The sequence below is a fragment of the Micromesistius poutassou genome (assembly GCF_964030765.1).
Source record: "Micromesistius poutassou genome assembly, chromosome: 2".
NCBI lineage: Eukaryota > Metazoa > Chordata > Actinopteri > Gadiformes > Gadidae > Micromesistius > Micromesistius poutassou.
Window position 1 is genome coordinate 4,511,343 of NC_140272.1, and position 19,502 is coordinate 4,530,844.

The 19,502-nt window shown below is 46.6% G+C and overlaps 1 protein-coding gene across 1 annotated transcript in view; it reads right to left on the minus strand.

The window, feature by feature from the left end:
• Positions 1 to 10,210: 10,210 nt before the first annotated feature.
• The window catches only part of mmp24 (matrix metallopeptidase 24), a gene marked incomplete at both ends in the record, with an annotated part of 52,055 nt that continues 42,763 nt past the window's right edge, over positions 10,211 to 19,502 (minus strand). Inside the window, 3 exon segments of the mRNA XM_084464680.1 lie at positions 10,211 to 10,575; positions 13,284 to 13,550; positions 18,019 to 18,157. Coding sequence (XP_084320806.1) covers positions 10,211 to 10,575; positions 13,284 to 13,550; positions 18,019 to 18,157 — 771 coding nt within the window.

The window sequence follows — 19,502 nt, forward strand, 5'->3', positions numbered from 1 at the left end:
CGCTGGGTGAATCAGGCCCCTCCTCTCTCTGCTCCTCGTGTGGAGGCCCCGGCCGTAGCGTCCTGTACGCCTCAGACAACGAACGATGTAAACAACCCACAAAGTGGACACGATGAGTGGATTATAAAGTTTTGTTCTTCTTAGCGATCAGCGGAGTATCCTTGCGGAGTTAATAAGGACGGCTGAGTGAGTGCGGCGCTCGTCAAATCCAAACATCCGATACGACTTTGGGAAGAAGTTAAAAAGACCCGTTTGGTTAGTTCCCGGCGGTCCGCTGTGCTGCGTGTATTGTGGAGCGCTCACAGGGACCACACTGTGTTACCAACGAGGCTGTTCTGGTCTCTGTTCTGGTCTCTGTTCTGGACGGCCAACGTCTAAACGGTGGATCTGACCTCCAGCCGCCGCAGACAACGTCGGAGCTGCAGTTGTTTTGGTCCAAGGTTGTTGAGGAAGGAGCTGTGTTGTGTGAGGAGTTACGTAACGTCATGGCAACCTCAGAATTCACGGTAATTTAGAAAAGTGTGTCGGCTCGGAGGGGAACAGCATTAAGGCGCTGGAGGTAAGAGGAAGGAGTTGTGAAGAGAGAGACACCAGAAGAATCCCAAGAGAGACAGATTTTGAAACTAAACATCCCTTCCCTCCCTCTCCCACCCTCCCTCCCTCCCTCTCTCTCTTCCCTCCCCTCCCTCTTCCCTCCCTCCCTCTCTCTCTTCCCTCCCCTCCCTCTTCCCTCCCTCCCTCTCTCTCTTCCCTCCCCTCCCTCTTCCCTCCCTACGTTTCTATGACATTGACTGCGGTTACATGGTCGGACCAGATCGACTTATCATGGATTAAGCTCATATAACGATGTTGCCATTCGACGGGGGGGCTGTCACTTGTCTGAGTATACATACATCGGATCAGATTCGAATAATGGTCGGAGACCTGGCTGTCTCCGCTACGCTAGGTGGCGCTGTAGCCCTTTCAACAAGTGGTACTAGAGCCACTTCCGGTTCACGGCTACGTAAAAGCAACAACAAACTATCTGGTGGCTTACAAACAAAGATGGCGTACGAGGAGTAGCGTACATTTTGTGCATTTTTCACTGTATACAAATGCATATGAGGGAACAAATGGAGCTTTTTGCTGCGGCGATTCTTGCACTTGGTGCAGCATGAACTGGGTCTTTTCGTCCGTCCAGAAGTGCGTTGCTGATTTCGTCGAAGCCATGGTATCGTTTGACTTTTCCGGCAACAACACTACTATTTATTAGGTCGTCTCCTTCCACTTCCAGGTGAAATCCCCGGCCGAAATTCTCGAGCATGCGCAGGACGCAAACTCCCGGCAATACGATACGATCGAGTACACATGCAGGTAGATAGCCGCCTATGACCGGCTCAAGCCCAGCTATCTTATCGGCTTCGCTAATCCGGTCCTGAGGCGATCCTTTTGGTGAAGCAGATCGAATAAACCTGTTTACATGAATCAAATCTTTATTTGATACGTTCATTACACGATTATGCTCCAGCATGTCAACACGGTCATTGAGAAGTGTTACATTTGATGCACATGGATTCCCTGAACCCGAGCATCAGAGCTGTAGGGACAGAGATGAGCCGGGAGCCGTTAGAATCCTAATTGGCTCATATGGAGACAGACGCCCTGACCCTGAAACACATTCTGAGTGAGGTTCACTCACTCACTGGCTGACGGATCACTATGTCGTTCAAACCAATTACACTCAAATAGTCTCTCTTATTTCTTACCTACAGCACCTTCAAGTATTTACTGTTGGATTGAACTCCTTTTCTTGGTAAATGGTAAAAAAGGCAGCCTACTCTAGTCTAAAATTAGTGGTTATGGTGTTCAATTACCAACCTACTGGTACTGGTTTAGATCCCCAATGTCCAGTCTCACCGGAGAGCCGGAGCAAGAAGCAAATAATGAAAAGTAAAATAATAGTTTAAGGTTTGCCTATAAAATCCTGTAATGTATTACGTAGGTAAAACAACATCCCATAATAGATGCAAACTCTGCTCTTAGCCCCTCAGAGCTACGGCCAGAGGGCTAAAGGTTATGACCTCACCCTAAGCTAAAGGCTAACAGTAGCCCTGCTTTTAACTTCTGATCCAGTCTGTCACTCAAATAAGAGCGAGTTTGACAGCGCGAATTAAACAGCTTTTTTTGCACCCACAGCAGTAATTAAAGTAAAGATAGCATAGATCACATTTACATAAAGATAGATTGCATTTAAATGGGGAAAGATTTCTTTATTTGTGCCTCATTGTGCTTCAAGCTGCATATTAATCACTCTGCTACCCTAAAACGTTCGTGAGGAATCAATCCTGTTGTTTATGGTGTAGGACTGCTCTGTCCCACGTCCCTGTGATTCTCCCTGGTAAACTGATAGGATAGTGTACATTTAGCAATACTTCTGTTGTTTGAAAAGTTTATATCTTGGAGACAAACACAAATCTAAAATCAAATTTGGGGAATATAGAGATGGAAAAGGAGGTTTGTATGATGTTATGAGTTGATTATATAGAGATTAGTGTTATTACTCTATTTGAATCAGAATGCCAGAGCTGAGTGAGACACATTGAGAAGCAGACACTGATGCTTTGACTTTTTATTGACAGTTCATTAACATGACGCAGTGAGATCTGTAGATATCTGGCGTGACAAATAAAACCACTGAAGTAACCTTTGAAGAAGTAATAAAGTTTTTTTCTGTTATAAATAAACCTGTATTCGACTGGAACATGCCTCAGTATAAGCACTGCCGTACGTTTTAAGCAAGTTTTATGCTGCGTAAACAATGAAAATAAATAAAAATACAAAGTTTTTCTTCAGTCTATTTACATGACCCTTGAGTCCATAACGTTTTTTCATTTTTTATATAAAAAGGAAACAAATAAATAAAAAACAAAAGCAGGTAAAAAAAAAACAAATGTACCGACAGCGGAACGGTGCACTGTTTTGCGTGTAGAGAAGTGAGCATAGGTAGAATTTTTTTATTTCTTGATTTTCTTTTATAGAATTCATTTTTTTAATAATCCACTTCCAAACAAAATGCATGGTATATACAGAAAGCATATAGTTTTCATAACAAAAAAAGTGACTCCAAAAGTTTCTCTTAGTTATATCAGATATAACCCACATGTCATAGTATTGGTAGTATTATCCAAAGAACGCTGATAAATACGTGAAAAGTCTCTTCTCTCTACCTTGATATGTTTTGTTTCCTCAGCTAGTTTTTCTCATAAGAAGAAATGAAAGGCAACAACAAGTTAAAGGTAGACTTAACCAGAAAAAAACAAAACATTCAACCCAACTAAACACTCACCAGAGATAGTTTTTAACCTTTAAAATGTTATGTTTTAGGGATGCTACAGACTAGCTGTTAGCAAGTAGCAACAAGAAGCTCCAAAGTGAACGCAGGGATTGGCAGCTGAACTCTTTTGAAGAGTAGCTCAGCAGCAGTTAAAATGATATGATGACTAACCAAGTTAAAACTGCTTCTGGAAGTAGAAAACAAAGCTTTATAATAAGGGAAATAAATGAGCCGTTTTATTGATGTGAATGCTCATCATTCTCCGAAGTGACTGTAATAATGTTAATCCATCACTGGTGAGGGTAGCCCGGTTGTTTTATAGACTCTGGAGTCGCATGGTTAACTTTGCCAATAAAGGCATCTCACTGTTGTCCAAACCCAGAACTGAGCCCCCAGACCTGGGACAAAAGCCCTCAACAGAACCTCTGCAGTTGAAGCTACCGCTAGGTGGCACCCGGGGTTAGCCTAGCATGTAGCTTCCACTGAGATAAAAAAAAATTTAAACGATTTTTATGTTTGGATTAATTTAATTTGTCTGCACTGGAATCAAAAGGAACCACCAAACCACTCGCCCTACCCTTGTTTTTTTGTTCCTGTGAAAATTCAAGTTCCTTTAGTGGACAAGGTGCGGTCGGAGCAGTTATTGGTACAAAAGTGCGCCAATGTTAACAACATCACCTTAAGTAATCATAGTTACCAGGTCTGTCTCCTTCCCTTTGGTTCCTCCCATCAGACAAACCAAACCAATCCACATACAGACAGTACCGGGTCGATCCAGTTCGTCCCGTGATGACTGATTTCCAGACCCAGTAGAGTCTGGTCTTCAGTTCAGAGGAGTATATAAAGTACGTAAGATGGAGATACGGTTTTAATGTTGACAGACAACTCAGCCCAACACACATAGTTCATAAAAGCCCATGTAAAATCTTGTTATAATGTGTAAAAAGGGCCTTTCTACCACTTAGGTTTCCACAAAGACATCTACGTCGTACTCAAACCGCTGTAAACCACTAGTCCCCAGCGAGACATAGTTCATATGTACAGTTTGACTCCTCTCCGACACGCCAAGTGTGGGAAGGTGTGAGTACATTGTTGTGATGCGTTCTCTGAACTTAAACATGTAAACTGTACTTAAAACTGCATGACTGGAGCTCACAGCGATGATTCTGTACAATGACCTTTTTCAGGCCCTCAATTGCTTTGAAACACCAGATTTAAAATGTCAAGAAGGGAGAGTGAAAATGGGGAAATGTATGCATTATGTAGCTTGTTTTCCTTCTGTCTGACATCACTTCCTGTACACGGTCTATATTTAATAGATCTACTGCCATTGGTCGTAACTGAACAAATATAGTTAAATCCTCAATCATACATGATATTTTCAATAATTATTTTACAAAATAATATTCCATATAAAGTTATGTATTTCTTTATGAAATGAGAATGTTTGTGTGGCCTTCCACTATCATCAAGTTAGTTATATATATAGCCCTATATATAGTAAATATATACTTAGGTCCAGGCAGATCTACACTTTGAGAAAACCGCCATCTTGAAAACCAGACACATGCCCTAATAAATAGGTTCTACCTCTGTAAACTGCCCACACAACATCATAAATATGATTTATATTATCCTGAAAAATTATAATTTGTGTTCGATAATCTCTACAGACATTAAGATAAATATTAAAGATAATATTTAACAAAGCATCAAGATTCCAGTGGATAAACAACCAGACCAGACCCAACGAGACCAGATGCAGAGTTCTCCGTCTTTTCAGAAGCGGCAGTGAAATTAGCACTGAGGAAACGGTTTAGGGTTAGGTCCTTCTGCGTACTCCACATCGGACTGCCTAAGAACCCTTGAGCAATCAACAAGCGTGCTCAAATAGCCCGTGGAGATGTGAGCGGTTAGGTTAAGTGAATGAGAGGCTGAACGGGCTCCTTCGTGAATGGTGTAGTTCGGTGATGTTTGAATGGTGTGCTTTATTTAGCTCGGCCTAAGTACTGCCAGGTACGGATGCAGGGACATTAGCCTGCTCCCTCGCTTCTATAATAACCACCGCCACCTCCATCGCAACGACCACCCATTACTGCTGGCAGGAAGTAAGTGGAAGATATTTAATGCCGTTCAGCGATGATGTGAGGGAAAAGTCTCCAACGCCGTGAGATTGATTGAATGCCCCCAGTTAGGCAGAAGTTGCTGAAAGCCCACATTTATGCCTTTCTACTCCAGCTTCTGCTTTGTTAAAATGAAGAAAATGTCATTATATTTGGCCATTGCTGACAAATCAGCAAGTTGTTTTTTTTATCTCAGTTGTTCCAGCTGTTCAGCAGTGCCTAGCCTCCAGGTAAGCTGCCTGTCAGGAGAAACACTCTTAATCTCCCTTAGCTCACAGTATATTTCATCTGGACAGGTAAAGATAAGGAAATGAACCAGAAGTTTCAAAGCACTTCCAGCCTGAGCTCTGAGGAAGACGATCAGAAGCTAGCACATCGAGGACCAGGAACTCAAAGTAAAAACAGTACAAAATCTTAGAATTGAGAATATTCCAGTGTATCCCCACTTTGGGGTTGGGGGATCCCACATGAGATGCATATGGGATCATGGGAGATAAGGTCTATATATAATTAATGATACATTTCTGATTTAAAAGTGTTGAGGGTTTGACGGTCCTTTGTATACGAACAGACTGCCTGCTGAACCGTATCCACACCTATTTCACCGGGACATCTGCATGACAGGTAGAAGTTTGTTGGGTGAAAACAATGTGCATGGAGGCAGACACAACAATGTAAGAAGTTGTGGTTGCAGAAGTGTTCCACCTCCACTTGGGGTCAGGGCTAATCCTCCTGACTCCCAGACCGTACGAGTCGATAGCCATCCTTATCAGATGAGGCTAAGACTCATGAATGCTGATTTCACCCCGTGTATCCACATACAAGGACACTAGATAGCTGGATTTGATTTACTACTACGATGCACTGCCCAGGCCAGCTCCTCTCAATCAATAATCAATGACAAGCCTTAGGATTCGTGTTTCTCAAATTCGGTGAGGTGAAAATGTCTATTCTGTATCACAGCTTTGCATTTTCCACAAAACCTCTGCTTTTGAAACATGGCAAAACAACCAAAGTGTGTTTTATGTTGTCAATCTCACAATGAAACCAAACCAGCTCATATCCTATTATAGGGTGATACACTCAATTAAAAACACCTCACAAAGTCGTTATCTCTGTACCCAACCAATCACACACAATCCTACTGAACCCACGGGTTATAGGGTCGTTGGACAACATTCAGTGTTTCTCCTGGGCCTTCAGACCCTGATAGAGCACCGGTCGAGGGTGGACATACAGACAGACTGGCAGTCAGAGTTTGAGGTCGGAGTCTATACTGAACACACAAATGCTTTCGGCTGAATCGATAGTCCGCAAGAGGCCTGGACCAGATGGATATATTATATACTGTGTATAGAGAACCGAACCGAGACCGAGCGCAGAGAATTGAACCTATGCTGAGTACGGTGAACTGCACTCAAACCACAGACGCATTATTCTGTAGACAACAGAGTGCAGCACATTCAATTTCAAGGGTCAAGCCAGAGAGATGGAGGAGGAGAGGGAGGTGGAGAAGGAAAGAGAAGGGAGAGATGGAGGTGGAGAGGGAGAGGGAGGTGAAGGAGAGGGAAGGGAGAGATGGAGGTGGAGAGGAAAAGAAAGGGGAGGAGTGAGAGGGTGAGAGGGAGGGAGGAAGAGAGAAGAGAAGCAGTGATAAGCAGGAGGGAGGGTGAGGGAGGGTGATGGAGAGAGAGAGAGAGGGAGAGAGAGGAGAGCGATGGAGGGAGACAGACATAATGCACCCATTAATCTGGATGGAGAAATGAGTGAGTGGCCTTGGGGAAGATGTGCAAAGAAATACTCTCTACCACTTGTTTTCCGACTGTGTGTGTGTGTGTGTGTGTGTGTGTGTGTGTGATTGTGTGCGCGTGTACTTTACGTGCATTGGAGAATGTTGATGTTTGTGCGTGCATGTGTGTGTGCCCGTGCATATGCGTGAAGGTGCTCTGTTTGCAGGCAGACTTTTCCAATATGTGTGTATGGGTTTGTGTGTGTGTGTGCTTGTGTGTGCACTCAGCACAGCGATGCGTGTATATATAACGATGGCCGCTCCAGAGTCCTACTTAGCAGTGACTCAGAGTTAAAATCCCCTTAAACAATAAGGTTCTCAACCTCTCTACCGCAGCCCTGACTAGGACGAACCGTACATCAAAGGCCAGCCACAAGGCCTGTGAAGACGGTTGATTATACAGAACGTACCGCGTTTAGCCTCATTCCACATTCATCTCCACCGCCCTGCGAGTGCTAAGAAACAAGATGGCCGCCAGGTGAATGAGTAAGTGTAGCACGTAAAAAACAGCATTCATCATTTCAACAAATGCTAACTTTAAAACGTGGATTCTCGTTGATGAATAACCTCCTGCTGGTTGTGGCGAGCGCGTGAAGCCACAACCAGAAAAAAACCCACATCTACTGCATTTTGTAGAGACGTGACACAGGGTCAAAATGGACGCCCCCGGAACACAGTCCTCGCGGGCTCTCCTCTGGCGGCTGAAAGAAGAGCGCTGGGAAGAGAGAGCCAGTGCAGGTGCATTGGTTACGGCACTTTATTAAACACAGCGAGTGGAGGCAGCGGCCGCTAATGACACCGATTTCTGCCGGACAACTATTGAATTCCCCGTGACTTAGAGGAGCCCTGCTGTGCACTGGCAGAGCCCAGAGAGGAATATCAATAGAACGTAACGACACACTGACCCTGGGGAGAGAGAGAGAGAGAGAGAGAGAGAGAGAGAGAGAGAGAGAGAGGGGGAGGGGGAGAGGGAGAGGGGGAGAGGGAGGGAGAGAGAGGGAGAGAGGAGAGGGAGGGAGGGAGAGAGAGGGAGGGAGGGGGAGGGGGAGGGAGAGAGAGAGAGAGAGAGAGAGAGAGAGGGCGAGTGGAAGGAGTGAATAGAAGCGAGATGACGAGAAACGACGGGCTGGAGGAGAATGCGGGAGACGGAGGATAAAGAGAGGGAGGAGCATTAGAGAGTGACTTTGTGAAAGAGGATAAAGAGAGGGGTGGAGTGAGAGAAGAGAGAGAGAGGTGGAGATATGAGGAGAGAGAGGCCACTATCAGAGAACAGAGCTACTTCATTAGGCTGGTCGATGCCCCTGTGCTGCAGTGAGCATACATAAACAGCCCATACATCTCTTTTCATCCCTCCGTCCCCCCCTCCATCGCTCGCTCTACTTTCTGTTCCCTTCAACCCTCTGACTCTCTTCCCCCCCCCTCCTCTCTCTTTAACTCTCTCTCACCTGCTCATTAAAACCTTTTGTTATTTTTGTTTGGTTCTCTCATCTTTTTATCGTGTACTCTGCTCTGAGCGACCTACTGTACTGCGTGGGAGAGAGAGAGAGAGAAACAGAGAGAGAGAAGGGGAAAGGGAGAGAGAGAGAGGGAGACACACACACATAGAGAAGGAGAGAGAGGAGAGGGAGAGAGAGGGAGAGAGAGAGAGAGAGAGAGAGAGAGAGAGAGAGAGAGAGAGAAACAAATCTCTAGCAATGAAGAAAGAATGAAGAGAGAACAAAATAGAGCCGGGAGAGGGGATCCGAACTAAACCATCCGGTTCATCCGTGCTGCTGCAAGGGGTGTCATAATTACGGCCCAGAGAAGATGGAGCAGCGGAGACAATGCGCAGGGGACAACAGGGCTGTTCTCCACATTGTTGTCTACTGTCTCATTGTGCTTCTCCATTCACACAGCGTCTGCCTGGCAATCAGGACAACACAAAGCCTGTGTTCCACACCGAGAGGAAGACAGGCCTGTCTGTCTTATTGTTTCACTTTTCCTCGCAGTCTGTGGTAAAAGCTTCCCTTGTCTTAAGTTAACTTGTCTCGGCTGCAGTCTGAGCTGTCAAAGGCCTGTGTGGATCGGGATGGAAATGTTTGTCGTGTTTGTTTAATTTAGTTTTTTCTTAAGACGAAACAAGGAGAGGTAAAAGTCCTCTTACAATGCGACGTCACTGTCAAACCGAGAAGTAAATCAAATGAAAGAAAAATCATCCGTAAAAAAACAATTCCTTGGTTTTCCTGTTGTTATGGCCTTTCTACCTACATTTTATTTTCAAGTTTTTTTTTTGTCATCGGTTATTTTTTTCTCCGGTTGTGTTTTACTGTGCGTCGTTCGAATCCACCGATAGTTCAGGTGTACGCACTGTCGTCTGCCACAGCTCGCTGGAGGGATCTGACCCACTCTGTTTCTCTTGTCGCTGTTCTCACTTCAAAGTCTGTAAAGTCGGAGCCCCTCAGACCAAACTATTCTGCCCGGCGGCGATCGCCACAGAGCTCATGAGCAAGGCAGGTGTAAAGTCCCCAGAATCCGACTGGCTGTTCATCCTTGAGAATTCTGTTTGTTTGTTAGTGAGGACATAGTTGACCTTGAGGTGAGCTTCCTCTTTCTTTTGACACTAAGGTGTTTAGTGTACGGAGACAGGCACGAGTCTCTCACACACACACACACACACACACACACAGACACACAGACACACACACACGCACACACACACACACACACAGACACACACACACGCAGGATGCTCATCCTCCGAGCATCCTCCAATACTTTTTTAAGCGCCTCCACGGTAGCATTTGTTGCTAATGTTTTGCACGCAGTTAGCATCCTAGCGTTGCTCTCCGTGGTCCGTCCGGTCGTGCTGCTAGCAACATTAGCCTCCTGCTAGCTCTGTTAGCAAGCGCGACAATGTCACGACCATCCGGACCCCCCCCCCCCCCCCTCCCCCCCTTCTCTGAAAAAAATCCCATTCCGCCCTTTGACCTTTGACCTGTGGCGGGGTCATACCCACTCCTGCACGGGGTACTTGTAGTAGTCCTGGGGCGTGGCGCTCTGCTGTACACCCTTGTTCTTGAACTGGAAGATGGTGTAGACCAGCACCAGGATGCACAGCGACAGGATGCACGGGATCACCACGGCGATGGCGTTGACCGTGGTGGGCACGTCGTTGATGGTCACCATGATGTCCACGTCGTCCAGGGGCAGCTGCCGGTCGCCGCGGTTACCATTGCTGCCCGAGCGCTCCATGCCCGACTGGTCGCAGCCCATCCAGTCCCGCAGGATGGACTTGGGGTAGCCGGGCTCCACCGCCAGGTTCTTGTTGTCGAACTTCCAGTACTCCCGGCCCTTGTAGAAGTAGGTGTAGTCTGCGGGGGGGGGGGGGGGGGGGAGTTAGCGTTAGGTTCTACAGGAAGTCGGTTGGGAAATAGTTCGGAAACATGTTGCGACTGAAACAATTGCAGCGTTTTTCACAGCCTTCCATGGAAAAAAGAGGAGTTAATTAGATACATAGCAGGAGTTAGTTTGTGAAATAGTTTGTATATATAATAACAACTATAACTGTTTTGTTATATGTTATTATAAGAAAATGTCTTTTGAAGTTTCATGTTTAATGTTTAAAAAGATATGCTTTACATTTAGTCAGCATTTCTGAATTCTAATGTGTTTGAGCAATATGCATTTCCTATGTGTTCCTATTTAAGATGTTGTCACTTTATGATCATATGATTCGAATTGGCCTATCGCGTGACCCTTAGGAAAATCATTCACTCACGTTTCTACCTGGTTCCGCATTTCATTAAGTCTAGTGAATCTAGTGCAATCCAATTGAATCTGTCGACATCTTATGCTTAACGTAGCATCGTTGGTATGTATTCTTTGTATTTTGATTTCCTTTGAAAGTATTCATTATTATTTTGACTCCAGTGTGAAGTTTGGTAACATTTTTTAAGGTATCTTCTAAAGATAGTCTAAATGTACTACGGTCATACGAATGCCATGTTAAGTCACACGTGTGTCATTTTGACAAAATTAATAGTGTTACATTGACCAAAATGAATGTTGTTTACATTCATTTTGTTTACATAAATATGATTGTTTATTTACATTTCAGATAAATACAAAACGAAATGCAACATGTTATAATGGATTGGAAATTACTTTTATTCAAGCTTTATTCATGATATTCCTTTTTATTTCTGTGTTGCAGTTTCACCTTTTCCCTTGCATCCAATAAACCTGTGGAAGTGAGAAATAACCTACAGTGTCCTGGTGTTTGGGAGAGAGTTTAGCTGGCCGTCAGGGTATACGATAGACATACCGAGGACGGAACAATAACATTTTATTCATCGGTTGTATTTTATATAGCCTAAGTCCATAACTATGTAAAGCATCTCTAACCCCGACCCCAGGGATGAAATCATTTTGAGGACATTTGAGAGAAACAGATTTTCACTTGGATTTGGCCCCAAGGATTATTATTCCAGCGATGTGAAAACCCCTCGGAGATGTGCAGTTCTTCTCGAGTGTGAGAGAGGGAGAGGGATTGAGATACATTACAGAGAAATAGAACCAAAGAAAGAGATACAGACAGAGAGAGAGAGAGACAGCGAGAGAGAGAGAGATAGACAGAGAGAGAACCCTTTTTATTTTATTGTTCACCTGTTTTGGCAATGCAAATGTATATTTCTCATTCCAATAAAGCTTTTTTGAATTGAATTGAAATTGAATAGAGAGAGAGAGAGAGAGAGAGAGAGAGAGAGAGAGAAAGAATGACAGTGACGACCACAGCGCTTCAGCATGGGGAAGCAGCTATTTCCTTCCCCTTCCCTCCCCACCAGGAGTCTGTTGTCAGCCAGAGCGGTACAGAGCGTATTAAAGCCCATACATCCACAGCGACACACAGAGCTGCAGGCAGCCGACACGTTAAACCCAGCGCGTGTTGTTATTGTCAAAGGGTAACGTTACGCAACACTTCAGGGACACATCAGACAGCTTCCACACACAAAGACAGCAGAGGAGAGAGAGAGAGGGAGAGAGAGAGAAAGAGAGAGAGAGAGGGGGAGAGAGATGGGGGAGAGAGAAAAGACAAATGAGACAGTGGAGAGAGAGAGAGGAGCGATGGGAGTGGAGAGAAGGAGAGAGAGGGAGACCGAAGGACAGAGAGAGATAGAGAGAGATGCAGCAAGTGAGAGAGAGAGAGAGCTATTGGTTAAACACATAAACATACATTCTCTCTGCTTCTTAAAGTGATTATGTGCAAGCTCCTTTACACATGGTTGGAGAAACACACGCTTGTACTGTAATAGACAGCAACACGCTGTGTGTGTGTGTGTGTGTGTGTGTGTGTGTATAATGTCATTCCTCTCAATGACAGCCAGGGGGTCAGTGGGAGCCACCCAAGCAGAAGTGTTGATGGAAAGACTCCTTCTAGGAAGCTGTGTGTGTGTGTGTGTGTGTGTGTGTGTGTGTGTGTGTGTGTGTGTGTGTGCGTGCGAGTGTGTGTGTTCAAGTGTGTGTGTGTGTGTGTGTGTGTGTGTGTGTGTGCGTGCGTGCGTGCGTGTGTGCATGCGTGCGTGCATGTATGCGTGCGTGCGCGTGTGTGTGTGTGTGTCATTAGTCCAGTTCCAGAGCTCGTTGCTGCTCCACTGTTAACAGAGAGGAGGATGTGGGATGTGACCCAGTGACACGCAGCTGGGCCCTGACCTGATGACCAGAGTACATCCACAACCCGCCGAGGATGTGGGTAAAAGCTTCTCTTTTTTCTGTGTTGCAGAACGCACACGTTTCTGTTGCTTCAGTGTGGATGGACGACGGAGGACTTATAAACACCAGCGTGATTCTCCAGACTTTAGGGCCAGAGTAGAGCCATGTCAACGCGTCAGAGCATACGACCTTGTTGTCCTAGCAACGTTAAAATGAACGTGTTAAAATGAACGCTTTAAAATCACTGGCCCAGAGCCAGGATTATTTATGCGGAAAAGCCAGGAACCGGTTTGAGATCACGGCACTGGCTCCGAACCAGCACCGGACCTGCGTTGGTTGAAAAGGGGCATCAGTCAGACGTTGTACTCACATCCCTCGCGGCTGATGAAGGCTCCCTGCGGTGCGTCGGGGATCCCCTTCCACACGCCGATGGGCTTGGGGTAGCCGGGGTCGGTGGAGCCCTTCTCCTCGTTGAACCTCCAGTACTGCTCCCCCTTGAAGAAGTACGTCTTCCCCACGGGCTCCCAGCGCAGCGCCGCGTCGATGCCCGCCCGTGGCAGCCCGCTGCCCAGCTCCACCAGGCTGTGAGGGTAGCCCGGCTCCGCAAACACCTCCTTGAACACCCAGTACTTATCCCCTGCGACACACAAGGGAACAAGGGCGCTTAGTGGCGGTTGGAACACACCCGGGAACGAGGGTAGCTGTTGGAACACACCCGGGAACCAAGGTATCTGTTGGAACACACCCGAGAACAAGGAAACTTAGTGACCGCTGGAATACACCCGAGAACAAGGGTAGCTTTTGGAATATACCCGAGAAGAAGGGACTGCCTGTTGGAACACACCCGAGTACAAGGGTACTGGGTAGTTTTTGGAACACACCCGAGAACAAGGGTACTGGGTAGTTGTTGGAACACACCCGAGCACAAGGGTACTGGGTAGTTGTTGGAACACACCCGAGAATAAGAGCACTTAGTAGCTGTTTGGAACACACCCGAAAACAAGAGGACTTAATACCTGCTGCTACACACCTGAACACATGACCTGAAACACACCCAGCCAAGTTAGGTCTCACCTGGAAGAAACCGAAAACGAGAAGCTTTCTCTGAGCACCTGAAACACATGTACATGGAACACATTGAAAGCACCCATTAACAGAGCCTTTGACCTGAAACACTCCCAACACAACATCGCTAAGCACCTGGAAGACACCCAGCCCAAATACCTGAACTTTCCAAACCACCGCTAATCCCCTGGAAGACTCCCATTACAACTCTGTTAATCACCTGGACCCTTCCCAACCAAACAGCCGGAGCATGAATCAAACCAGCTCCAACGACACAGAACACACCTAACCATGCTACACTGAAGTTCTCCTGCCTCAGTCTAACATTCTTCAAAGTTACTTTAAGACCTCATATTAATCATATTATCATATTAACATAAAGGGCGGAGAGACGGGCGGTTAATATGCAGTGTATAAACCAGGCTCGTTAAAAAGGTTAATGAGTTCACAGCAGGTATCTAAACGACCTGGAAAAAACTGAAAGAAGAAAAGCCTTTCTACTGTTCTGTCTCAGCTGGAGATCAGGCTAACCTTTACAACAACCAGAGGTGCCCACCGTAGCTTAGCAAGGAGGGGACGCAGATGGATAAAAAGCAGACGATTTAATCAGTTCTGTTCGTTTAATAGTCTGGAATAAATCGGACGGGGAGAGTATGCACAAAACTAGCGACAGCTGGCTAAATCATGCTAATGTGCTTCAACACCAGCCGCGAGCTTAGCCGCTAAAGACTTACACACTCAGCTCTGGGGAGGAAATTATAGGAAATGTAAAAGATTATTATGGAGGGTTAAATCAAACATATTGCTGAGTGTATTGTAGCGTAGGGCGCACTGATCGCTAGCGTTAAATAAGGATGCTAGCAGTGCTACCTGCCGCTAACTAGCATCAGCCAATAAACAGACTAATGTTTAGCATATGAGCTGGGGGGCACAGAGAAGGGAGAAAATGTACTGTACTGTATTCACAATATACCGTACTGTATCAGTACTATATTGTATCAGTACTGAACTGTATATGTACTGTATGTGTACTTTTTTCAGACTGAGCTACGATGCTAATGTACTGCATCCAAACTGTACTGCTACGGTACAAACTGCCCCACCTCAAAACAGCCGGTTTGCCGAACTTGTTGAGTTTCTTGTCAACAGAACATCGTCCAATGGGCATTGGCTAACTTCAACCAGCATTTGTTGGCTGTTGGTGTTTGTTGGGGGCAGTGGGCAGGCACCTCAGCAGACCCTCTGTTGAATTATTTAACCTTCAACTCAGGGTTAGGAGGATTATCCAGCGGAAGGGAAAATACCCACGGGTAACACAGAACCTTTCCCCATGCTTATCAGGTAATAAACAGTTTCTTAACATAGTGCCATTTACGCTGGCGGTTAGCCTCTTAAGTGTGGTTCTGTGTCACGAAAGCTACTTCCCATGTGAAGCTAGGCTAAAGGTGTAAGCCTGCAGCGAGACACACACACACATGACTAATCCTGCTTCTCATTCACTACATGCACCCACAACATACATGTGCCCAGAAGCGAGTGTGACTGTGCATATGATATGGCCCGTGTGTGTGTGTGTGTGTGTGTGTGTGTGTGTGTGTGGTTTGTGTGTTTGTGTGTATCTGCAGCTGAAAGCTCTGTGAAAGCAAAGCTATTAATAACCACCCCTGGCCAGCTGAGATAGAGGGACTATCTCTGTGTGTGTGCGTGGGCGCGTGTGTGTGTGCGTGTGCGTGGGCGCGTGTGTGTGTGCCTATGCGTGTGTGGGAAGAATGTCAGTGTAAGTAAAAGTGAGGCCAAGGAAGCAAATAAGAGAGGGGGGGAGGTGGAGGAAGAGAGTGAAATATAAGGAAAAAGTGGGAGAGAGAGAGAGAGAGAGAGAGAGAATAGGGAGGTTTTTAAACAGGTTTAATTCTCCCCACTGGGTCCTCCCCTCCTGTTGTCGACGGCAGTGGTCCTCAACCTTTGACTATAGTTGTACCGCTAATGCTCATCAAGACCTTTCACGAACCACCTCCTATGTAAAAAGTATCTGGGCAAGGAGTGCCAACACCCCCTTTATGCACAATTATTACAATTATTGCATCATTATGCACAATTATTACTTTCGCTCTGCCATGGCCAGAGGGAAACTGTGGAAAGCAAAAGTCAGCAACGCGTCTTATTCTCCCAGTGGAATGGACTATCCACTGGGAACATTACACTGGGAAACATATGATGGAATGCACGAAGCAACACTATTTTTTAAAGAATAACAAGCCAATAACAATACTTACAATAACAATACAATGACAATACTTTATTTACTGAAAAGTATTTCATAATATATAAATCTTTAATTATCTCTATTATTCTTATTATTGTAAATATGTCTAATACGACAATGAAATACCACGCACTGCCTGCAGTACTCTCACACTCCACAAGGGATTGCGTTCCACAGGTTGAAAAACACCGTTTCACACTTTATTTTAAAATAACACAGAGGAGGAGGAAGAGGAGGGCGAAGAAGAGGAAGCTGACGAGGGCGAGGGAGAGGGAGAGGAGAGAGAGAGAGAGACAGAACCAGATGGCGGCCGCTGGCTGTGGCCCTTCAGTTATTATTATTACCTTCAGCACAACCAGCATCTGAAAACGATCAGGAAAGGAGAGAGAGGGGAGAGAGGAGAGACAGGGAGAGAGGAGAGAGAGGAGAGAGGAGAGAGAGGAGGGACAGGGAGAGGAGAGAGGAGAGAGAGGAGAGAGGAGAGAGAGGAGAGAGGAGAGAGAGGAGGGAGAGGAGAGAGGAGAGAGAGAAGAGAGGGGAGAGGAGAGAGGAGAGAGGAGAGAGAGGGGAGAGGAGAGAGGAGAGAGGAGAGAGAGGAGGGACAGGGAGAGGAGAGAGGGGGGACAGGGAGAGGAGAGAGGGGGGACAGGGAGAGACTCCCCGGGATCGACAGGGGCCCCAAACCGTCTCCACGCAGAACAGACCCCTGAGGGCCCGGAGCTGAACCAACCCCAGACGACCCCGGGGCGGGGATGATGCCTCCGTCTGTAGCACTCAGCCCTGGTGATCTATCACGCTGCCTCTGTCGACACGGGCAGTGTGTCGGAGAGCTGACGAGACGCTCTCCGCCCGGTCCTGTTTGTCTTGTCGCTGTCTCCCGCCCAGCGCCCGCCCGCCCCCCCGCAGCACCACGCCGTCCCACCATCCCCTCCTGAGTCACCATGGGTTCGTGTTTTTATGATTACCATGTAGCAGGAAGGCTAATCTATTACCGGGAACACGGCCAAGGTGCACAGGACGTTGACGTTGAGGTTTTTTATCAATCTCTCATTGGGTGAGATACAGCGTTTACAAGAAATGATTAACTCTGTTACACTCCTTGTTGAGTTTCATTACAAACACAAGATTCCCCTCTGGGATTAATAAAGGTTACCTTATCTTGAAGCTGCTGAGAGTTGTAAACAGAAAAGAGCCGAGAAGAGCAGATAAAGATTCTGAAACTAAACGTCCAAAACGACCTCCCCGCCCTCACTTCTCTCCCTCCCCTCCCTCTCTGCGTCTCCCTCTCCCTCCCCTCCCCACTCCCTCCCTCCGCCCTTGAGAAGAGTTTCATTGTTGTCTCGTGCAGAGGAGGCGTACGGTCAAACAGAACAGATCGTCCAGGTATTCACTCCAGGCTACTACGGCATTTTAACAAACAACGCTCCAATGATAGCTTTTTAAAAAACTATATATATCAATTATTTACAATATTAGCCACTATGTAGTTCTCTTATTCTCGGTATGGTTCCTTTGATCACTGTTAGGGATTACACTGTTGTAGCTGTTGGAGTTATTAGAGAGGGAGAGAGACAGAGAGTGACAGGGAGATTAGAGAGAGAGAGAGAGAGAGAGAGAGAGAGAGAGAGAGAGAGGAAGAGAGAGATAGAGAGAGTGAAAGTGAGAGGGAGAGAGGAAGAGAGAGTGCAGGAGTGAGTGAGTATTATCCTACATATATTCCACATTCACAACATGCATCCCTGTTCTGTTCTCCATCAGTCCGTCGCAGCGGGCCTACCTTTGAAGAAGACGAACTTCCCGTCGGAGCGCTCGTAGGCGGCGTCGATGCGCGGCGGCAGGCCCTTCCAGAACTGGTCTATCTGCATGGGGTATCCCTCCTGCACCTTGTTGTTCCTCAGACGCCAGAACCAGCGGTCCTGAGGGAACCAGAGCCACAGCGTCAGAGAGAGAGAGAGCAGCAGCAGCATGTTGAACGTGGGACACAGAGAACCAGGAACACAGTCTGGAGCTCCAGGGTTAAGGTGGCGGGCTCCTTAGGTCAACAGGGAGCATCGGCCTCCGAGGGAGAGAGGACGCAGGGAGACAGCAGGCCGGGCCGGAGGCCACGCAGAACGGACCAGAGGGAAGGAAGAGATCCCATAAGGAGGGCGCTCGATGGAGAGGAAGAAAGCAACATGTCATCATATACATCTCTCTCCCTCTCTCTCTCTCCCTACCTCTCTCTCTCTCCCTCTCTCCCTCCCTCTACCTCTCTCCCTCTCCCCCTCTTTTCAGACTAGAGGGAAGGTAAAGGCAGAGGGCTTGAACTCTGGGTAAATATTACATTGTTTGCTCAGAAATGCTCTTAGAAGAAACAAAGAAGGAACAAGAAATTGTCAGAGTGCTAAATAGATTGCGTTAGGTCCAGTAGTCGGGTCTTGCTTATGAATACATGAAGAGGAGATAAGGCTTGGAAACTGAAACGCCTCAGATTATTCTCAACCAAGATTATTCTCAACGATGAATTATTAAAGATCCTATCTGTGATCGTCCATCTTTGGAGTTTGATTCAACAATACAGTTTATTGTTCCCTCAGTCTCCCTTTGTTTCTTCTGAGAGCGTTTCTGCTTCTGGTTTCTGCTGAGCAAACAATGTAATATTAACCGAGAGTTCAAACCAGGGCCTTCATCTTCCCTCTAGTTTGGAGAGAGAGAGAGGAGAGAGGGGGGAGAGGGAGAGAGAGAGGGGGGGAGAGGGAGAGAGAGAGGGGGGGGAGATAGAGAGAGGGAGAGGGGGAGATAGGTAGGGAGAGACAAAGGTAGAGGGAGAGAGAGGTAGAAGAGAGAAAGAGGGACAGAGAGAGAGGGAGAGAGGGGAGAGGTAGAGAGAGAGGTAGAGAGAAAGAGGGACAGAGCGAGAGGGAGAGGGAGAGGTAGAGAGGCCACCTGAATCCATTAATCTGGATCCCAGTGTGAACGCTGGAGTGAACCAGTGTGACTCTGGAGCTGAGGGAGGAGCCCAGCGGAGTTCTGTTTAATGTTTCATGGAATCTCATCTCGCTGTCATCTGTTTACCCCGACAGAAATCCATAGTGGGGGTAATCCACGGGTCATTTAAGGAGAAGAGAAGGGAAGAGAGAGGGGAGAAGAGGGGAGGGAGTGGTAGAGAAGGAAGGAGAGAGGGGAGAAGAGGGAAGGGAGTAGGAGAAGGAGGAGAGAGGGGAGGAGAGGGGAGGGAGTGGGAGAGTGAGAGAGTGAGTGAGAGAAATGAATGCAGAAAAG